This window comes from Apaloderma vittatum, unplaced genomic scaffold (genome assembly GCF_000703405.1).
Source record: "Apaloderma vittatum isolate BGI_N311 unplaced genomic scaffold, ASM70340v1 scaffold11354, whole genome shotgun sequence".
Classification (NCBI taxonomy): domain Eukaryota; kingdom Metazoa; phylum Chordata; class Aves; order Trogoniformes; family Trogonidae; genus Apaloderma; species Apaloderma vittatum.
The window spans coordinates 19,980-35,209 of record NW_009710957.1 but is presented as its reverse complement, the minus strand read 5'-3'; the positions used below and the strand labels follow the sequence as shown (position 1 = coordinate 35,209).

The 15,230-nt window shown below is 41.4% G+C and overlaps 1 protein-coding gene across 1 annotated transcript; it reads right to left on the bottom strand.

The window, feature by feature from the left end:
* Positions 1–12,569: 12,569 nt before the first annotated feature.
* Positions 12,570–14,856, bottom strand: NPFFR2 (neuropeptide FF receptor 2). Its single transcript, XM_009867467.1, has 3 exons — positions 14,529–14,856; positions 13,949–14,048; positions 12,570–13,410 (listed from the first exon to the last, which is right to left on the bottom strand). The coding sequence occupies exons 1-3, from the start codon at positions 14,854–14,856 to the stop codon at positions 12,570–12,572; spliced, it is 1,269 nt and encodes a 422-aa protein (XP_009865769.1).
* Between the last annotated feature and the right edge of the window lie 374 nt (positions 14,857–15,230).

Sequence of the window (15,230 nt, the reverse complement as noted above, 5' to 3'; positions counted from 1 at the left end):
CAGAATGAAAATGTTATTTTCAATACTTAATAAAATGAAATCATAACTTTCAGAAATGGGCCAAGCAGACCACTTAGGAAATCAGTTAGTCTTCCTCTAGAAAGTGTCATTTAAAACAGCGTTTTTGTAATGAAATACCTTAATGGAACATGTACAGTGAGTTTTAGCAAAAATATTGCTTAGCTCTAGCAACAGAGGGTGTGTCAAAGAATAAAGCTGTGGAGTTTGTGAGTTGATTTAGAGAGTTAAACTCAGTGCAAGAGATTAGTCTTTCATTCTTCCCCATTATTCTGGCAATATGTTGCTGGGCACATAGAAACCTTCACTACGCTTTTTAACCTGAGACATTTCCTTTTCATATTGAGTTACAAAGTCAACTACTATAAGTGGAGCTCATGGTTTAACTTTTTACTTACACATGATGAGCACGTTAAAATCTTGATTTAATTCACAGAAAAAAAAAATCATCCACAACTTCAGTTCTTGTTCTAGACAGTAATTACAAGGACTAGATGAGATTTTCACAGCCAGAGAATCCCTTTTGAGCATTCAGTCTGTCTTCCTGTGGACTTGCACAGGCTGCATAACTTAATCATTTGTTTATCAACCCTAATGCTGCCTGACTGAGCTAGCCTGGAGTACGGCCTGACAAGGAGCCACCTCTCCAAAGAGGCTGAAGTAGAGCAGGAAAAGCAGGTGAAACAGCCTGTGGTGCTGCGGAGCTGGAGGCAGTCAGGCACTGGGTGAAATCCTGCAACGACTCAACTCCCAGTTTGAGGCATTAGCTGGGCAGATGCATCTTTTCTCTAAACATAGGGATTTTATCCATCAATCTGGCTGGACATACTTGGTTAGCACTAAATTGAGCAACCCAAATATGATATGGCTCCTGCCCACTACTTGTTACTCCTATAACAAAAATGAAAAGCAATTGTTGTTTTGGATCTAGTAACTTGGAATAACTTTGATTTTTTTTTTTTTAAAGTTACCTTTTTCCTCAATTTCTCTTTCTCTTTTTTAGATAATGAAATTGTGTCTCTGGAAGTGTGCTTAGTTCTTGCTGCAATGGGCTGTCAGTTTGCTCCACTGCAGTTCTTAAAACTGCCATAGGATGGCAAAGGTCACCTTGGGTCTCCGATGGGACACAGCTAAAAAAATGAAGCCTTGGTGGAGTATAATGACTGGGCCATTCCTATTTCTGATTGTTTCTTTCATCTGACAGCTATTTGGCAAGGAAGAACTAGGTGAGGATTTTTTTTTCTACATGCTCTAATTGTTAGTATTGGATCACGTTTTCAAGTGACAGTATCTGTAGGCAGCCATATGCACGTGTTTGTTCCTTTCAGCATCAATATCTGTGATTGTTAATACATATGGCAGTTTATCTTCCAGGTGTAAAACTATTTTAACTAGCAGTTAGAGGGCTACTGCGATTTGGGGCTGGTAGTTCCACCTTCCTTGCACGTGCAGTTATTTCTGCTTACTTTGTGACATAGAGAGATGCGAAGGGCAGGTGACATAGGAACTGAGCTGTTTGCTTTTGAGTGCAGAGCCAGCTCAACCACCTCAACCACTACTGAAAAAGGCATGAAACACTTCAAAGACCCAATTCTATTACTAATTTTGTCCTCCTGACCTCCGAGGTGCCTCACTAGATTTGTGGGCACTGCTAGCTCAAGGTGTGTGGAGATGCCTGTCGTGGCATAGACCACCAGCTCCCTCTGTTTCCCTTCTTCAAGGAAAGCAACTTTCTTTGCTTGTCAATGCAAATTATGCTCAGATTTCCAAAAGTATCAAAGTTGTGAAGTATTAAGTAAAGTACAACTGTCTAGAAAAGTAAGAGAAAATAAAAGAAATATAGAATAGAATCAGGACTAGCCTAACACCTGAGTACACATTCCAGGAGTGCAGCTGCTGGGTGGGAGTGTGGAAATAGAGTTTTGCTAAGAGAATAATATCCCGTAATGAGGTCAGAGTCTGTGCTGGAGCCTGACGCCTTCTCCATCATTTTGTAGCTGGCAGCTTCCCGAGTCCAGCAATCCAAAGTGTCACTCCTCTTTCAGACAAGGAGCCTTCTCAGGGATGCTCTCCTTCTCAAACCGGTGCTTGGCTCCTGCTCTACTTTTCTAATATGCAGTTGAGCAGCATTCTTTGCAATTCAGGGTGAGATTCATCTCTCTTAAAGCTCATAAGTGTAAGTTATTTGGATCTTAAAAAAGTAAAGCCTTAATAGCTGCCAGTTATGATTCTTCTTACTTGCAAGATTGCAAATAATTCTTAATTGGATTGCAGAAATGTTTTTCGAAAATGTCAACCTTTCTTCTGCCTCTCTTTTTTCTGTTTCTGTTGTTGAATGTACGAGTATTCCCCTCAGTCATTTCACCTGCTGGATGAATTCCTTACAGCTCCTATGGTTGGTATGAAGATGGACTTTCCTCCTCATCTATTTGTTTAATGCACATTATAACAAGCCAATTATTTTAAGCAAGTCTGACTTTTTTCTGAAAATAGGCTTGTGCCGTTGGATATCTAATCCAACGTTTGTGAGTGAGTCTCAGTTATCTACTTCTTTCCTCTTTGCTTTTTGAAACCAGTATGATAAAACCAGTGATATCTCCAGCACGTGTGGGGGCTTCCTGACATAAAGATCATGAGTGAACATTCTTCTGTAAAAGTACTGTGTGGTTTTTTTTTCCTTCCAGGTGTTAGAGAGATGTTTCCTGAGGTTGTAATTCTGTTCCTCGTGCAGTGTATGGGTCTGTATCAGATATCCCTTGGTGCCCACATCTGGCACTTGCTGTATCGGGTTGTTGATCCACAAATTTCCAGCCTGTTTGACTATGAAGGAGCAGAGATTGGCAGACAGGTAGAGCTATGTCTCACACCCAGAACTGGTGAAGGGTAATCAGAAAATGTTATTCTGTGTGTATGGAGCAGTAAGCATGTGAGCAAAAGTCAAAGGGCTTCAAATTCTTACCTGAAAACTTCCAAAATGGAAATTTTCTGTTGGGAAGTGTCCTCATGGCATGTCAAGAGAACTGCAACACAGGACTCTTCATGCTCTTGGTTTCTTCTTGCAGTCAGGCTCCTGCATGAGCACATCTCCCGCAGCATGGAAGTTGGTTTTGCTCTTGAGCCAGTGGGAATGATCACTTGAGAATGCAGGTGGGGTGCAGTTAGCTATTTCTGCAAAATGAAGCCAGCTTTTATGAAGCAAGTATTTTATTTACCAAAAATCTCCTTTGTTATGAAAATTATCCTTGATAGGTCCTTCCAGTACACTCTCTCCTGATGCTCTTTTTGTTCCCAGCTAGCTCCGATCCTGTGAGCCTTTATGAGGGTGAGCTGAAAGCTGACAACCCTTTTTTCCATGCTCAGTTGAGACTTTACTGAGGCCTCTTTGTCCTTGGAAATACAATGTCGACAGAGATGACTAGTGTCAGTTAAGGAGTTTTATTCACAGCTAGGAGGATTTGGTTTGCATCTGTGTGATGTTGTTTGCATCCACACGCACGAGATGCTTTTCTAGCAGGGCATTTGGACATAGATGGGCACATGTTACTATCTTGGTAACTGACTATAATGAGTAAGCGCTTGGTGGATAGTTTTCGTGAAATTATTGCAAGGGCAGGTGACTGCAAGACAGCTAGAAATGCTCAGGCAGCACTTGTCCAGCCGAAACAGCACAGAACTTATCATCAGCCTTCTTCCAGGGGCTTGTCGCGCAGGGTTCCTGGAGCTGTTTGTTCTCCTTCTGCCCCTAGATGCAGCCTTCAGTGTGTCAATTTAACAGTTACAGATTCCTCTAGCATTTAAAGAACTGTGTAAATACACAGATGTCCTCTCTCCCCCGAATGTTTCTGGAGGTAGGAGGGTAGACTGTAATCCATCCTTCGGAGAAGATGTTGGTGCAGCTTATAGATGCACAGAATCTTGGTGAAGGTGTTAGGAGAGCTAACATAACAATAATCTTAATTTGATAAAAGAGACTAAATTTTTCTAAAAGCTATTTTTTTCAGTGGAAATTGCATTCTTCTTCCAGTTATACAACTAACCATAAAAAAAAAAAGAAAATGCCTTAGGTTTATAAAGTTTATAGAGAACATGTATTGATTTTAAGGAGAAACTTAAATTTATCTCCAAGCACAGCATTTCCACTACACCAGTGTAAAATCAAACACTCTCAACTACAATTAGGAGTTCAGTTTTCTCCTCTTTACAATTTTTTCATTGCTGATCTCCCTTCAGTGTTGCCTGGGTGCATTAAGTAACATGGGCTGTGTCTGGTTTTTCTTTTTACCTACTCTGCCGGGCTTACTAGACAGTTGCACACATTGTTAGTTTTAAATACTTTTTAACACTTTTTTTTTCATTTAGAAAGGAATTTAAAAATCAGTAAGAGCAACTTACAAAGACATTCTTCAGTGGAATTTGTTTTTCTTTTGAAGTTCAGAGCTTGTAAATAAATCAATATTGTCTATTAGTAATTTAGAGGAAAACTTTTTTTATTTTAATTTGGGAAAGAAAAACAATGGAAAGGCAAACTGTGTTATCATTGCTAAGGATTTTGACATGTTTATTACTGCAAAATTTGCTTTACTTCATTTATATTCTGCTGGCTTTGGATAATTTGATTTTAATTACCTTTTTCTTTCACTATCCAGCATTGTCTTTACCTTATGACAGAAATTTTAGCTGTTTACTGATTATTTTCAGCAGAATGGGAGAGTAATGACTCCTCTGAATAGAGGACAACCAATTTCTTTGTAAGGTTACCAGGTTTGCAGGGTGTTTGTTAAGCAGTATTTGAATTATTTGTACTATCAGTGCCTATGACAGGTTTGGTTTATTTTTCAAATGAGACATTAATGAGACATTCGATTCTTGAAGGATAGCAAAATTCTTAGCAATATAGTGATGGGTCAGTTGTTAGTATTAACAATATGCCTGCACATGCCATGTGTGAGAGAGAGGCCGCATTTCACTAGACAGCATATAGATGCCTGATGAGGAAGAGTCCTTGCATCCAAAGCTTGTGATGCTGAGGCCACAAGTAAGGAATGAAGAGAGCACCAGAGAGAGAAAGCCCAGAAGGGCACATTAGTGTTATCGGAGAAGAGGGAAGGAGAAATGCTGAGAAACCTTGTTTGTGTCTGTGTGAAAGGCAAAACAGCATTGAGTTCTTTTAATTTGCCTTTTGGATTCTGAACTCTTGAAAGGACGCTTACTTTGGAACCACTGATAGCACTGGGACAAGTGTAAAGCAGGATGTTTTAATAGGAAGCCCAGAGACGTGACATACTGAGGAACTCAGAGGTGATACGATACTTGGACTCCAGTAACTTTTGGTGGCCAGCACATGTATCCTGGGCATATTACCCGCTTCAGTCATGGGTTTGTCCATATACATCTTTTGGTCTGAATGCTGGGGAGTCTGCTTCCCTGGAGACTTTCAAAACCCACCTGGACGAGTTCTTGGGTGGCCTTACTCTAGGTAATCATGCTTTGGCAAGGGAGTTGGACTAGATGATCTCTAGAGATCTCTTCCAACCCCGAACATTCTATGATTCTATGATATCCCTGCTTGACATGGCAAGTGTCACCAGTTTCATGATGCGGTTGTGCCCATCCATATGGTGCAACCCCTTCACTGTAGTAACTGCTGCTTCTCTTGCTACAGGTCCTGTTCAGGTCAGAGGAAGAAGATTGCCTGCCCCAATGGAGTTGCTCCAGCTTCAGATTCAGTTTAAGTGCTACAGAATATAAACTTTGGAGATGTCATGTTTGCCCTTTAGGTGCTTCAGGAGCTTCAATAAGGAGAATCTGAGTATATCTCAGAGCCTAGACCAGAGTCCTAATAGGATTTTGCGCTGAAAGAAAGGTAGCTTTCACCCTTTATTTTGGGGTTTAAATGAGGTTTATATCCTGGGGTTTAAATGTTGTCTCACTTCATCCAGAAGCAATACGACACAGTGTGTTTTCTGAGCTTGCTGATAATCTACTGTCTTTAAACCACCTATGAACAGTATGAGACTCACTCCCGGTTGTTCCAGAGTACCGAGCATTTCCTGAAGAGAGAACCTTTTATCAGCATTTAAAGAGTGTGGTGAAAAGCAATTACCTGATTGAGATTAGCCTCAAGTCATAAGAAATTGCTGAAGAGGACAGTGAGATGAAGGCAGCAGAAACTGTGACAAGGCAGGGTGGAATCTTGTTTAGAGTGTTTATGTTACTTTTATGGTGTGCCTTTAGGAAGAAAATTATGTCAAGTGCATGTCCTCAAAAGAGAGCTGCTTCTAAGAGCGAGAAGAGGAAAACCTTAGGAAAGAGAAGAACAATTCTAGGCAGCTCATTTCCGTAGTAAAGAGAGGCAGTTTAGCCCCAGAGGTCTGCAGTGATGTGACAGCAGAGTAAGTTAGAGAGTAAGCATCTGTTGTGACAGAGTCCCAGAAGTCATTGCTCATAGCAGTATCTCCAGGGCCCTGAATGAGGTATCAGGAACAGGGCGTGTAGTGTAATTAGATTCTAGCCTCAAACTTGGTGCAGGAGAGATTTCTGCTAATGAGCAGCAGAATTGAGAGAGAGGTAAAGGAGTTTTCTGGCAGTGTGGAAACGCTGCAGTAAGATGCAGGGCCTTTGTCAGTGTAGTCTTGCAACGGGTACAATTTGCCATCTCTGGTGTCGAGTAATGTCTGGTGCTCCTGCAGTTCCTTGGGCAAATGAAATGAAAGCCATTCTACTGGAAAGATTCTGCCATCAGCCTGCGTACCACTGTACCTGGTAAGCTAAAGAAAGCAGATGGTACCGGCTTTGTGGGTTCTTTGTCCACTGCTGTCTGTCTTGACTGTTCGTGGGCGTCCCAGAGCATGGGACAGAAGAATATTTCTATTACGGCATGAAACAGTTTGTTAGAGACCAGGATTGGAGTAAAGGGCTAGAAATGCAGTCTGAGCCCTTGGCTGAGCTATGGGGACAAGTGTTTTCCTTCTGTTTCTGGAGCCATGGTGCTGACAGCTTCAGAGGCACGTGTCCAGGGAGATAAAACATTCATTATCTACTCAGTGGGGAAAAAAAAAAAAAGGCATGTTGCTGAACATCAGAGAGATGAGAGAATTATTTCTGTGTGGCAACTGCTAGTATGGCACACATGGCTAAAGACTTGTGTTCTTGTTAATCGAATAGCCAGGAATGATTGATAGCGATTGCTAGGGGTTTAACACCTGTAAGCATTGTTTGCCAGAGTAGAGCAAAATACTTATCTGGAGGCTTTTTCTCTGCCTTCAGAAAGCGCAAGTCTCTTCCAAAGGTCGGTCTTGAAGGGAAGTGGGATTGCGTGGTAGCTGTTCATTAAATCAAAGCTCAGGGGAACTGTTAGCAAATTTGAATTACTTCAAGGCAGTACTGAGTGAGAGAGGGACGTGTATCATGGCACCGCATGTTTGGTGACACCCAAATTAATTCATACTTACAGGAGGTGGTTGCTGTTGCTACAGTCCCCAGATCAGTAAGTGATTCTATCTTTGGACCCTGACAGCTGTAGGAAAGCTCGGTATTTGCAAACCGAGAGTGTTATTAAACCACAGCACAGGAAGTTTTACAGTTTGGGTAAACCACATATGCTTCCTGACTTTCAAAATTTTCTTTATTAAAAATAGTGAAGAGATAGCATAGCTGTAGGAAATTTTTCTTCCTCTTTCTTCCTTTATTTATTTTTTCCTTTCATAGAAAACATGTCAATGGTCATCTTTGAGAGAGAAGACTCTAATAAAGCTCCTTGCCCATGATGGGGCAAATAGTTTCTACAATTTTCAGGCAGTTCTTTCTGATTGTCATCTACTGCTGCAAAATCAGACCAGAGTGCTATACAGTGCGTTATGGCAGAACGTATATAATGTTTGGTTCTGTTTAGTCCAAGCTGATATAAGAAACAGATTGATTCAGCCCTGGAAACTGAAGCTTGCCTGATGCCAAGTCTGAAATATACTGTGGTGAGAAAGCAGGAGGCTAGAAAAATGCAGATATAACTGTTAATACCATGCTGCGTTCATCAGAGAAGTTATGTGTTGACAGGTGCGTATATTTTCCCGAGCTCTTTGGGATTTTTCTTCCTCTTGAGACAGTGATTTCTATAATTAGCGTTCAAAATATGGAAGGTGGTGTACCAACATTTTTATTCTCATGGAAGCTGTCAGCTTTGCTCTCCTTATCTTTGGCAAATACCGTACAGCAACTTGTACGAGGCGTCAAAACCAACAGCAGTATATGGGGGATACTTAATACCTTCTCATACTATGTTTCTTTTCTGATGAACAGTTCACAGATAATTTAACATCTCCCTCAAACTGGTGGTGTATGTAAGGACAGGAGCAGAGCCACAGTAAAAAACACAAGATCTGAACTGAACGACAGGCCGGGAGGATTCTGCCACAGCCCTGCATATATATATGTCCAGTAAAACACAAGAAATGGAAATGTGTTCATAGTAATTTAAAAATGTGATTCATTTGAACAACTTGATCTATTTGCATTCAAAGTCTATTTTTTAAAATTCTGCCAGGCCCAAATGTAGAGAAATACGTTTACAGATTTCAGTTATGGATTTGTCAACTTGGATTTCCAAGTTATTTAACAATACTTTGAGGTGTTTGTCTAAAAGCAGAGCAGTACAAGAAGATGAACCAATTATGTTAATCAATGATGTTAAGTCTAATGAGAGTGCTTAAAGGTGTGGGAATTATAAGCATTTAGGAGTAATGTGACCAGGCCGGTTATAAAACATGAGACTCTGGAAACTTAGTAACTTAACTATGGCAAATGATATTTGATTGTAATTCAGCTGAGAGTGGAAGGCATGTTGGTTATTTGGATGTTTGTTGATAAATAGTGACTGGATCTATTGTGCTTTGTGATCTGTGGTCCTTCGAGACGTGGGTTGTAACTCATGAACGCTACTGGTCCAGAGGACAAGCAAATGGTGTTAAGTTCCTTGTACAGATCCTATATTTAAAAAGGTGTCTAATGAAGTTCCAGATACTCTAGTTGTTGAAACAGTCACTCAGAGCTGCTGAAAAAGTCATTTAGATATGTCTTATAAGTCTACTTGTGAACATCCTGGACATGAACAATAGTAAAAAGCTAAGTAGGGACCTACGCCTGCTCCTGTTTTTGTAAAATAAATCGGTTGTTAGAGAACCTTGTGATTTGAATAGACGTAAAGCCAACACTTGGAGAGGGTTAAGGCAGGTCGGGTGTTAGAATAATCCTCAATTGCTCCCAGTGGGAGTTGTTCTGTGCTCATGAAATGAGAGGAAACAAAGGCATCTCTTGAAAACAGCTCAAGGTTGGTAAACCTTGGGGTTTTGTGATTATACTGTTACCTATCTGTTGAAAGTGCAGTGATGTCTAAATGGCCACATTGTTGTGAATCACATAACCAAGCATGCTGCCTTTTCTTTACTGCTGCTGGAATCACCATAAAAAGATAATCAGTACGTGGAGTAATTACCTAATTGGGGCAAGGAATACAGAGGACAAGCTGTATTCACTGATGTTGGGTGATGAATATGCCTTTTTTGTAGTGCAGATGAACAAATGTTGCTAGTTATGTGTCCAGCTAGAAAGTGTGTATTTAAGACAGTTGAAATACTTCTTGAAATCCTGTCAGCCTATAGAATTTTCCTTTTATCAGTGTCCTTTCAGTTCCTTCCACAAAGGCTAATTACTTTGTCAGACAGTGTTTCCAGAATGCTTTTTAAAATAATTTTTAGGATCTTTTTTATGTTTTGTGTTACAGATGATTACAGATGAGTCACAGGGAGGTTTGTTGTTTTGGGGTGGCATTCAGAGAACATTCTGAAATTCAAGTTTTAAAAAGCAAAGCCTTTTAATATTTAAATTGTCTTACAAGCGTAACTTCTGAATTTAGCAGAGGTCAGTGTCTAATGAAGGCGAAAGACTTGGTGGCTTTTGCTTCAGCATTCTTGTTCTGCAGTGAAATGTTAAGGTTGCCTTGAGAACCACCAGCTTGAGCCAAACACTTCAGAGCATTTTAACGTCTTCCTTGCACTTGTGGTGAGTACGTGGGGGTTTTTTTGAGCGTTTTGCTGAACTGTGGTGAACATGAGCATATACTTACACTTGAGAATATTCTTGAAGCAGTGCTGAATCATTTGGAAGCACAAAATGATACAGGTTGGACAGGACCTCTGGAGTTCATCTGATCCTTACTTGTAAGCAGTAAAACGCAGCTTTGATAAAAGCTCTTTGAAAATAAAAGCCACCTACTGCAGCAAGAGGCCATCTCAAGTGTGAGCTTACTCTGTATTGCTCTAACATCAACCCATGGCATGCCCTGCAGCCATGCTTCTCTTTATGCAGCCCAGGATACAGTCAGCTTTCTGGGCTGCAAACACACATTGCCCCCTCATGTCCTGTTTAACATCTGCCACTTTCCTCAAGTGTTGCTCCACAGGGCTGCTCTCACCCCATTTATCTCCCCTGTCTGTAGCAATACCAGGGACTGCCCTGACACAGCTACAGGACCTCGCACTTGGCCTTGTCGAACTTCACAAAGTTTGCAGAGGTCCACTCCTCCTGCCTGTCCAATCCCCCCTAGATGGCATCCCTGTCCCTTGGTGAGTATCAACTGCATCACGCAGCTTGGGATTGTCCACAAACTGTATGAGGGGGCATTCAATCCCACTGTCACTGGTGAAGGTATTAAATAGTATCGGTTTCAGTACAGACATAGCAATAAACTTTGGGAATCCAGGCAAGACAAATTTTGACAGGCAAAACAGGTCTTGTTTGCTTAAATTATATGTGAAGGACAAAGGACTAGATGGAAGGGGCACAGGAAGTATGAAATGCTAGGAGCTCCGAAAACCTTTGTGGTGGAGTTTTCAACAGAGCACAACAGGATCAGGCATCCGTATTGGATTAAGTTCTTTGAAAATCCCAGCCTAGATAAAATGCATTATAAAAACCATCTGTGAAATCAGAGCCATTCCAGCAGTTTTTCTTCCTGTTATTACCCAAACATTTTCCTGATTTTCTGATATTAGGTAAGGAACGTAGCTTAGGGTGAAACAGCTTGAGAAGTTGTCAGCTTTCCTTAATAATAAGTCATGATCTGAAAGGTACTGAAATTTTTCTGAAGACAACTGCACTGGTGACTGACCTTACCTGGTATTTGGCCCCTATAGACCCTCACAGGATAAGAAATGGTGATGCTCTAATCTTTAGCAGATCTCCTTGCACTAATCTCACTGATTTGCATTCCTCACTGATTTCAGGAGCCTCTGTGAGCCTCTGCTGCCGAGGTTGCTCTTTGTACATTCTGTCAGACTGAATGGGCCCTAAAAGTGTTTTATCTCCCGCTAGTATTGAAATTGCAGTCTTTTTAGATTACTTATATCCCTTCCCCCCAAATATAATCAAGTTCCCCCAAAGAATGTACCACAAAAGCCTTATTTTAATCTCTATTTCTCAAATTTTCACTCCTATTTATTTCTCTAGCTGCAACAATACTGAATATCACAGAATTAATAAGAAGGATAACATGAAAGGGGACTGTGACTGAAGATGCTTACTTTTTGCCATTTAGGTAGGAACCTATTGGCATTCAAAATATCCAGGCAGAAGCAATATGAATAGAACCACAAGATGACCCAGAAACTGGTGAGTTCAGTTCAAATATTCAGACTGTATCTCCAATATTTCAGTTAACGAGAGTTCTAGAATAATAGATTGACAAGTTCAAGGAACAGTTCAAAAGGACCAAGGACCCTTTGCTGAAAAAAGAGAGATTTATGTCAAGTGAGTTAATTGCATTAGTCTTGCTTTTAGCAAAGCACTTCTTTATAAATCTCATTAGTAGGTATTTTGTTCTGTAGTTAAAATTATTTCTCAATGCAGCAAGGAGGAGAACCTCAGCTGTACAGGCTCAGAGCTGCCCTGAGCCCTGACAGTCAAACACCAAGACGGGAAAATATGCTCAGGACCCCAGCAAGTCTTGTGAATCCCTCGTTTTTCCAGCTCCGTGGTCTAGTTGGATGCTACAGACAGTAGTGATGTTTTCAGCTGTCTGACATCAGAAGAAAATTACAGGTATTAAAACCAATCAGCCTCATACACTGAAACATTACCATAAATATTGTTTGAGTGACCTGGTTTCAGCTGTTTGGAGAAATCCACAGAATAAAATGAATGCACGTCCTTCTCTTCATCAGTGAGTATCCAGAGCAATTGTATCCAAGTCAAAAATCATAGTTCTGTTTTTCTCTTTTTCTTTTATGTCAGAATGAATGGGAGGTAATCCTGTTATAATCACATCTTTGCTCCAACCCAGTTCAAGAGCAGCGAGCTGTCACTGGCTGCAGGGGGCTTGCCACTGGTTTAGGCAGGTAACACAAAGAACTGAATTTGGTTTCCCATATTCAGATACTGGGCAAGTTGCATACCTCCTTCAAAACAGAAACATCATGATATTTCAAGGGCTTGCAGAGCATGAGTTTCACAGCACAATAAACTCTGCTCGGGGTAAACCATTTAGGTAGTTCACAGCTTGTTCACTTAATCTCATTGTCGCGGGGCTCTTCTAGATCCTCCATTATCAAATCCTGCTGATTATTCACCCAATTTCCTTTCTGAACTGTCTTCCTCTCCTCCTTAGCATTTTGACAAACTTGATCCTGGGGTGTCTGGTAGTTGTCAGCTGGCAAAACAGCGTTGTTTTGGCCTGGCTGAGAAGAGACCTCCCTGTGAATGCTCTCCCTGGTGCAGAGCTGAAGTTTAAAGGCTGCCTGAAAGCCTCGGCGGAAGTTTTCATTGAAGAAGCCGTAGATGATGGGGTTGAAGCTACTATTGAAAAAGGCCAGCCAGTGAGCAAAGGGATAGATGTAAATGTTGATGATCTGCAGCTGGGTATCTGAAAGGTTGGCGTAGTCCGAGAGCATCATCAGAGTCCACAAAGGAAGCCAGGACAGGGTGAAAAGCAAAGCCACAATAATGAGCATTTTGATGACTTTTTGTTTCTTCTTAGACACGCTGTGCCGCTGCTTCTGCCTGTGTTTCCCGGCCACGGGCATTGCTGTGTTGAAGAGAGCAATGCTTATCCTAACATACATGATAATAATGAGTGACAGGGGAGCCAGATAGATGTTGGCAAACAGAACCGTTGTATAGATCTTTCTCATTACCGGGTTAGGCCAGTCCTCCCGGCACCAGTATACAGGTCGGGTTTCACTGCCATAGCCAAGGATAATCCTGAAATGCTTCTCTTCTTGTACTTGCAGCATGACTGCAGAAGGACACATGATTGCGATGGCCAGAATCCAGATGACGGCTATAATGGCAACTGCAGTTGAAATGGTCAGCTTCTGCTTAAACGGATAAACAATGCATCGAAACCTGCAGCAAAGATACCCGGGGACAAAATGTGGAGAAGCCAAGTAAGAAATGCTTAATCCACCAGGCAAGTGTACACACACGTTTTAAATTGTATGGTTTTTTAGAAAGTAGAGATGGATCATCTCCTCATCCTTCATACACCAATGGAGTTACTCTGTTTAAGGGTTGTGCTGGTAAAAGCAATCTTGAAAAAAAGGTCAGATTTGTTGTTAAAATTCCCTCACTTTGATCTGTCTCTGTATCAGCGTGCTACTTCATTTAACCAAAGCAGGTAGTAATGCCTCTGCTGTCTAACCTGAGAGCTAAGGAACAAAGAGATTCTAGACAGCCAGGTGTGCATCTTCAAATACACCAGTGGAGGAGCAAATTGCTATGGCTGCTCTTTAGAGCTGGCCACCTTTTGTTTTGTGTAATAGCCTGAGGAGTGAAATACATCTAATTTATTGCAGCATTGTGTGGATTAATGAATTGTCCTCAGCATGGTCAGGTGGCCAGAGGGAGATGAAAAAGATGGTTTACAGAATCTGTATCATTTTACCTGTCCACGGCAACAGCAACTAGAGTGAAGACAGAGGCAGAAACAGAGATTCCTTGGACCATCCCGCTCATCTTGCAAACTAGGCTTCCAAACGGCCATCCTGGAAGGAAACAGGCAGTTAAAATAGCCGTCGCCTCACTACAGCTGTATGCTTATACATGTTAGAGGAAATTTCCACCCCAGAACTAATACGTTCCTTTTGCTCTGTCAGGCCATAGCAGGGATTAGGGAGGCAGAGGATATGTAAATAAATACTCTGCCAAAGGCCTTGGGTAAGTTTCTGATATTCCAGAAAACAGAAAACCAAATATTTGTGGTTAAAATGAGATCTCAAGACAAGAAAAGGATCATGCTCTGCACCAAGTCGTTCTAAACATGACCTGGTTGGGAGAGAATCCCTTCCTAAAGATGAGGAACGTGGAAGTCGACAAGGACAGCCCTGGTCAGAATGTGGATTAGAGGCTTGTCTTCCTCACCTCTGACTTCCAGGGACTTGAAAGGCCTGTAGAGCCCACTCAGAAATATGCACCCAGCAAGTGCCCCTAGAGCTCTTCCTGTCACAGGGTGCAAACCAGCCTACCTGCAATGATGTTGTCCAGGAGGGTGGTGGGCATGCAGAAGATTCCCACTAGTAAATCGCTGACAGCCAGGTTCAAGATGAAAAGGTTTGTGACTGTATGCATATGTTTATTCTTCAGGATAATAAAGCAAACCATTCCGTTGCCAACCATGCAGAGCAGGAAGATTAGGAGGTAAGAGATGATGAAGACAGCTGCCACTGAAGGCTGATGGAGGTAGAAGTCCACATAGGAGACATTGCCTTCTGAGTAGAGGTACTTGTACGTCCCATTGTAATTCAGTGCCTGGAGCCAGTCGAATGAAGAGTTTGAGTCCATTTCCTTACTCATGTTGTAATGTGCCTTAAAAGAGATTTTTAGAAAGGTCATTTCAATGCACTTGAAATTTGTCTAAAGAAATGTGGCTGGTTTTGGATATACTGTGTGCTGAAATACATGCAAAGCTTACCTATACTCATCCCTCCATGGCTTATTTCAACAGTCTGTTCTGAGCCTCCCCAGAAAGGAAAAACAGCAAATGCTGTTAGTTAGATTTTTATTAGTTAGATGGGTACAAAAGTGATCAGTAAGACTGCTGAAGGTTTTCTTCCTTCTGTAGGCTCTATAAATTATGTCCTTCCTTTCCGAAAGGAGAGGAAAGCCAGACAAGTTGTAAACTGGCCGATCTTGTTTTGTCAAGTAAACAAACCAACAACCTGAACTGT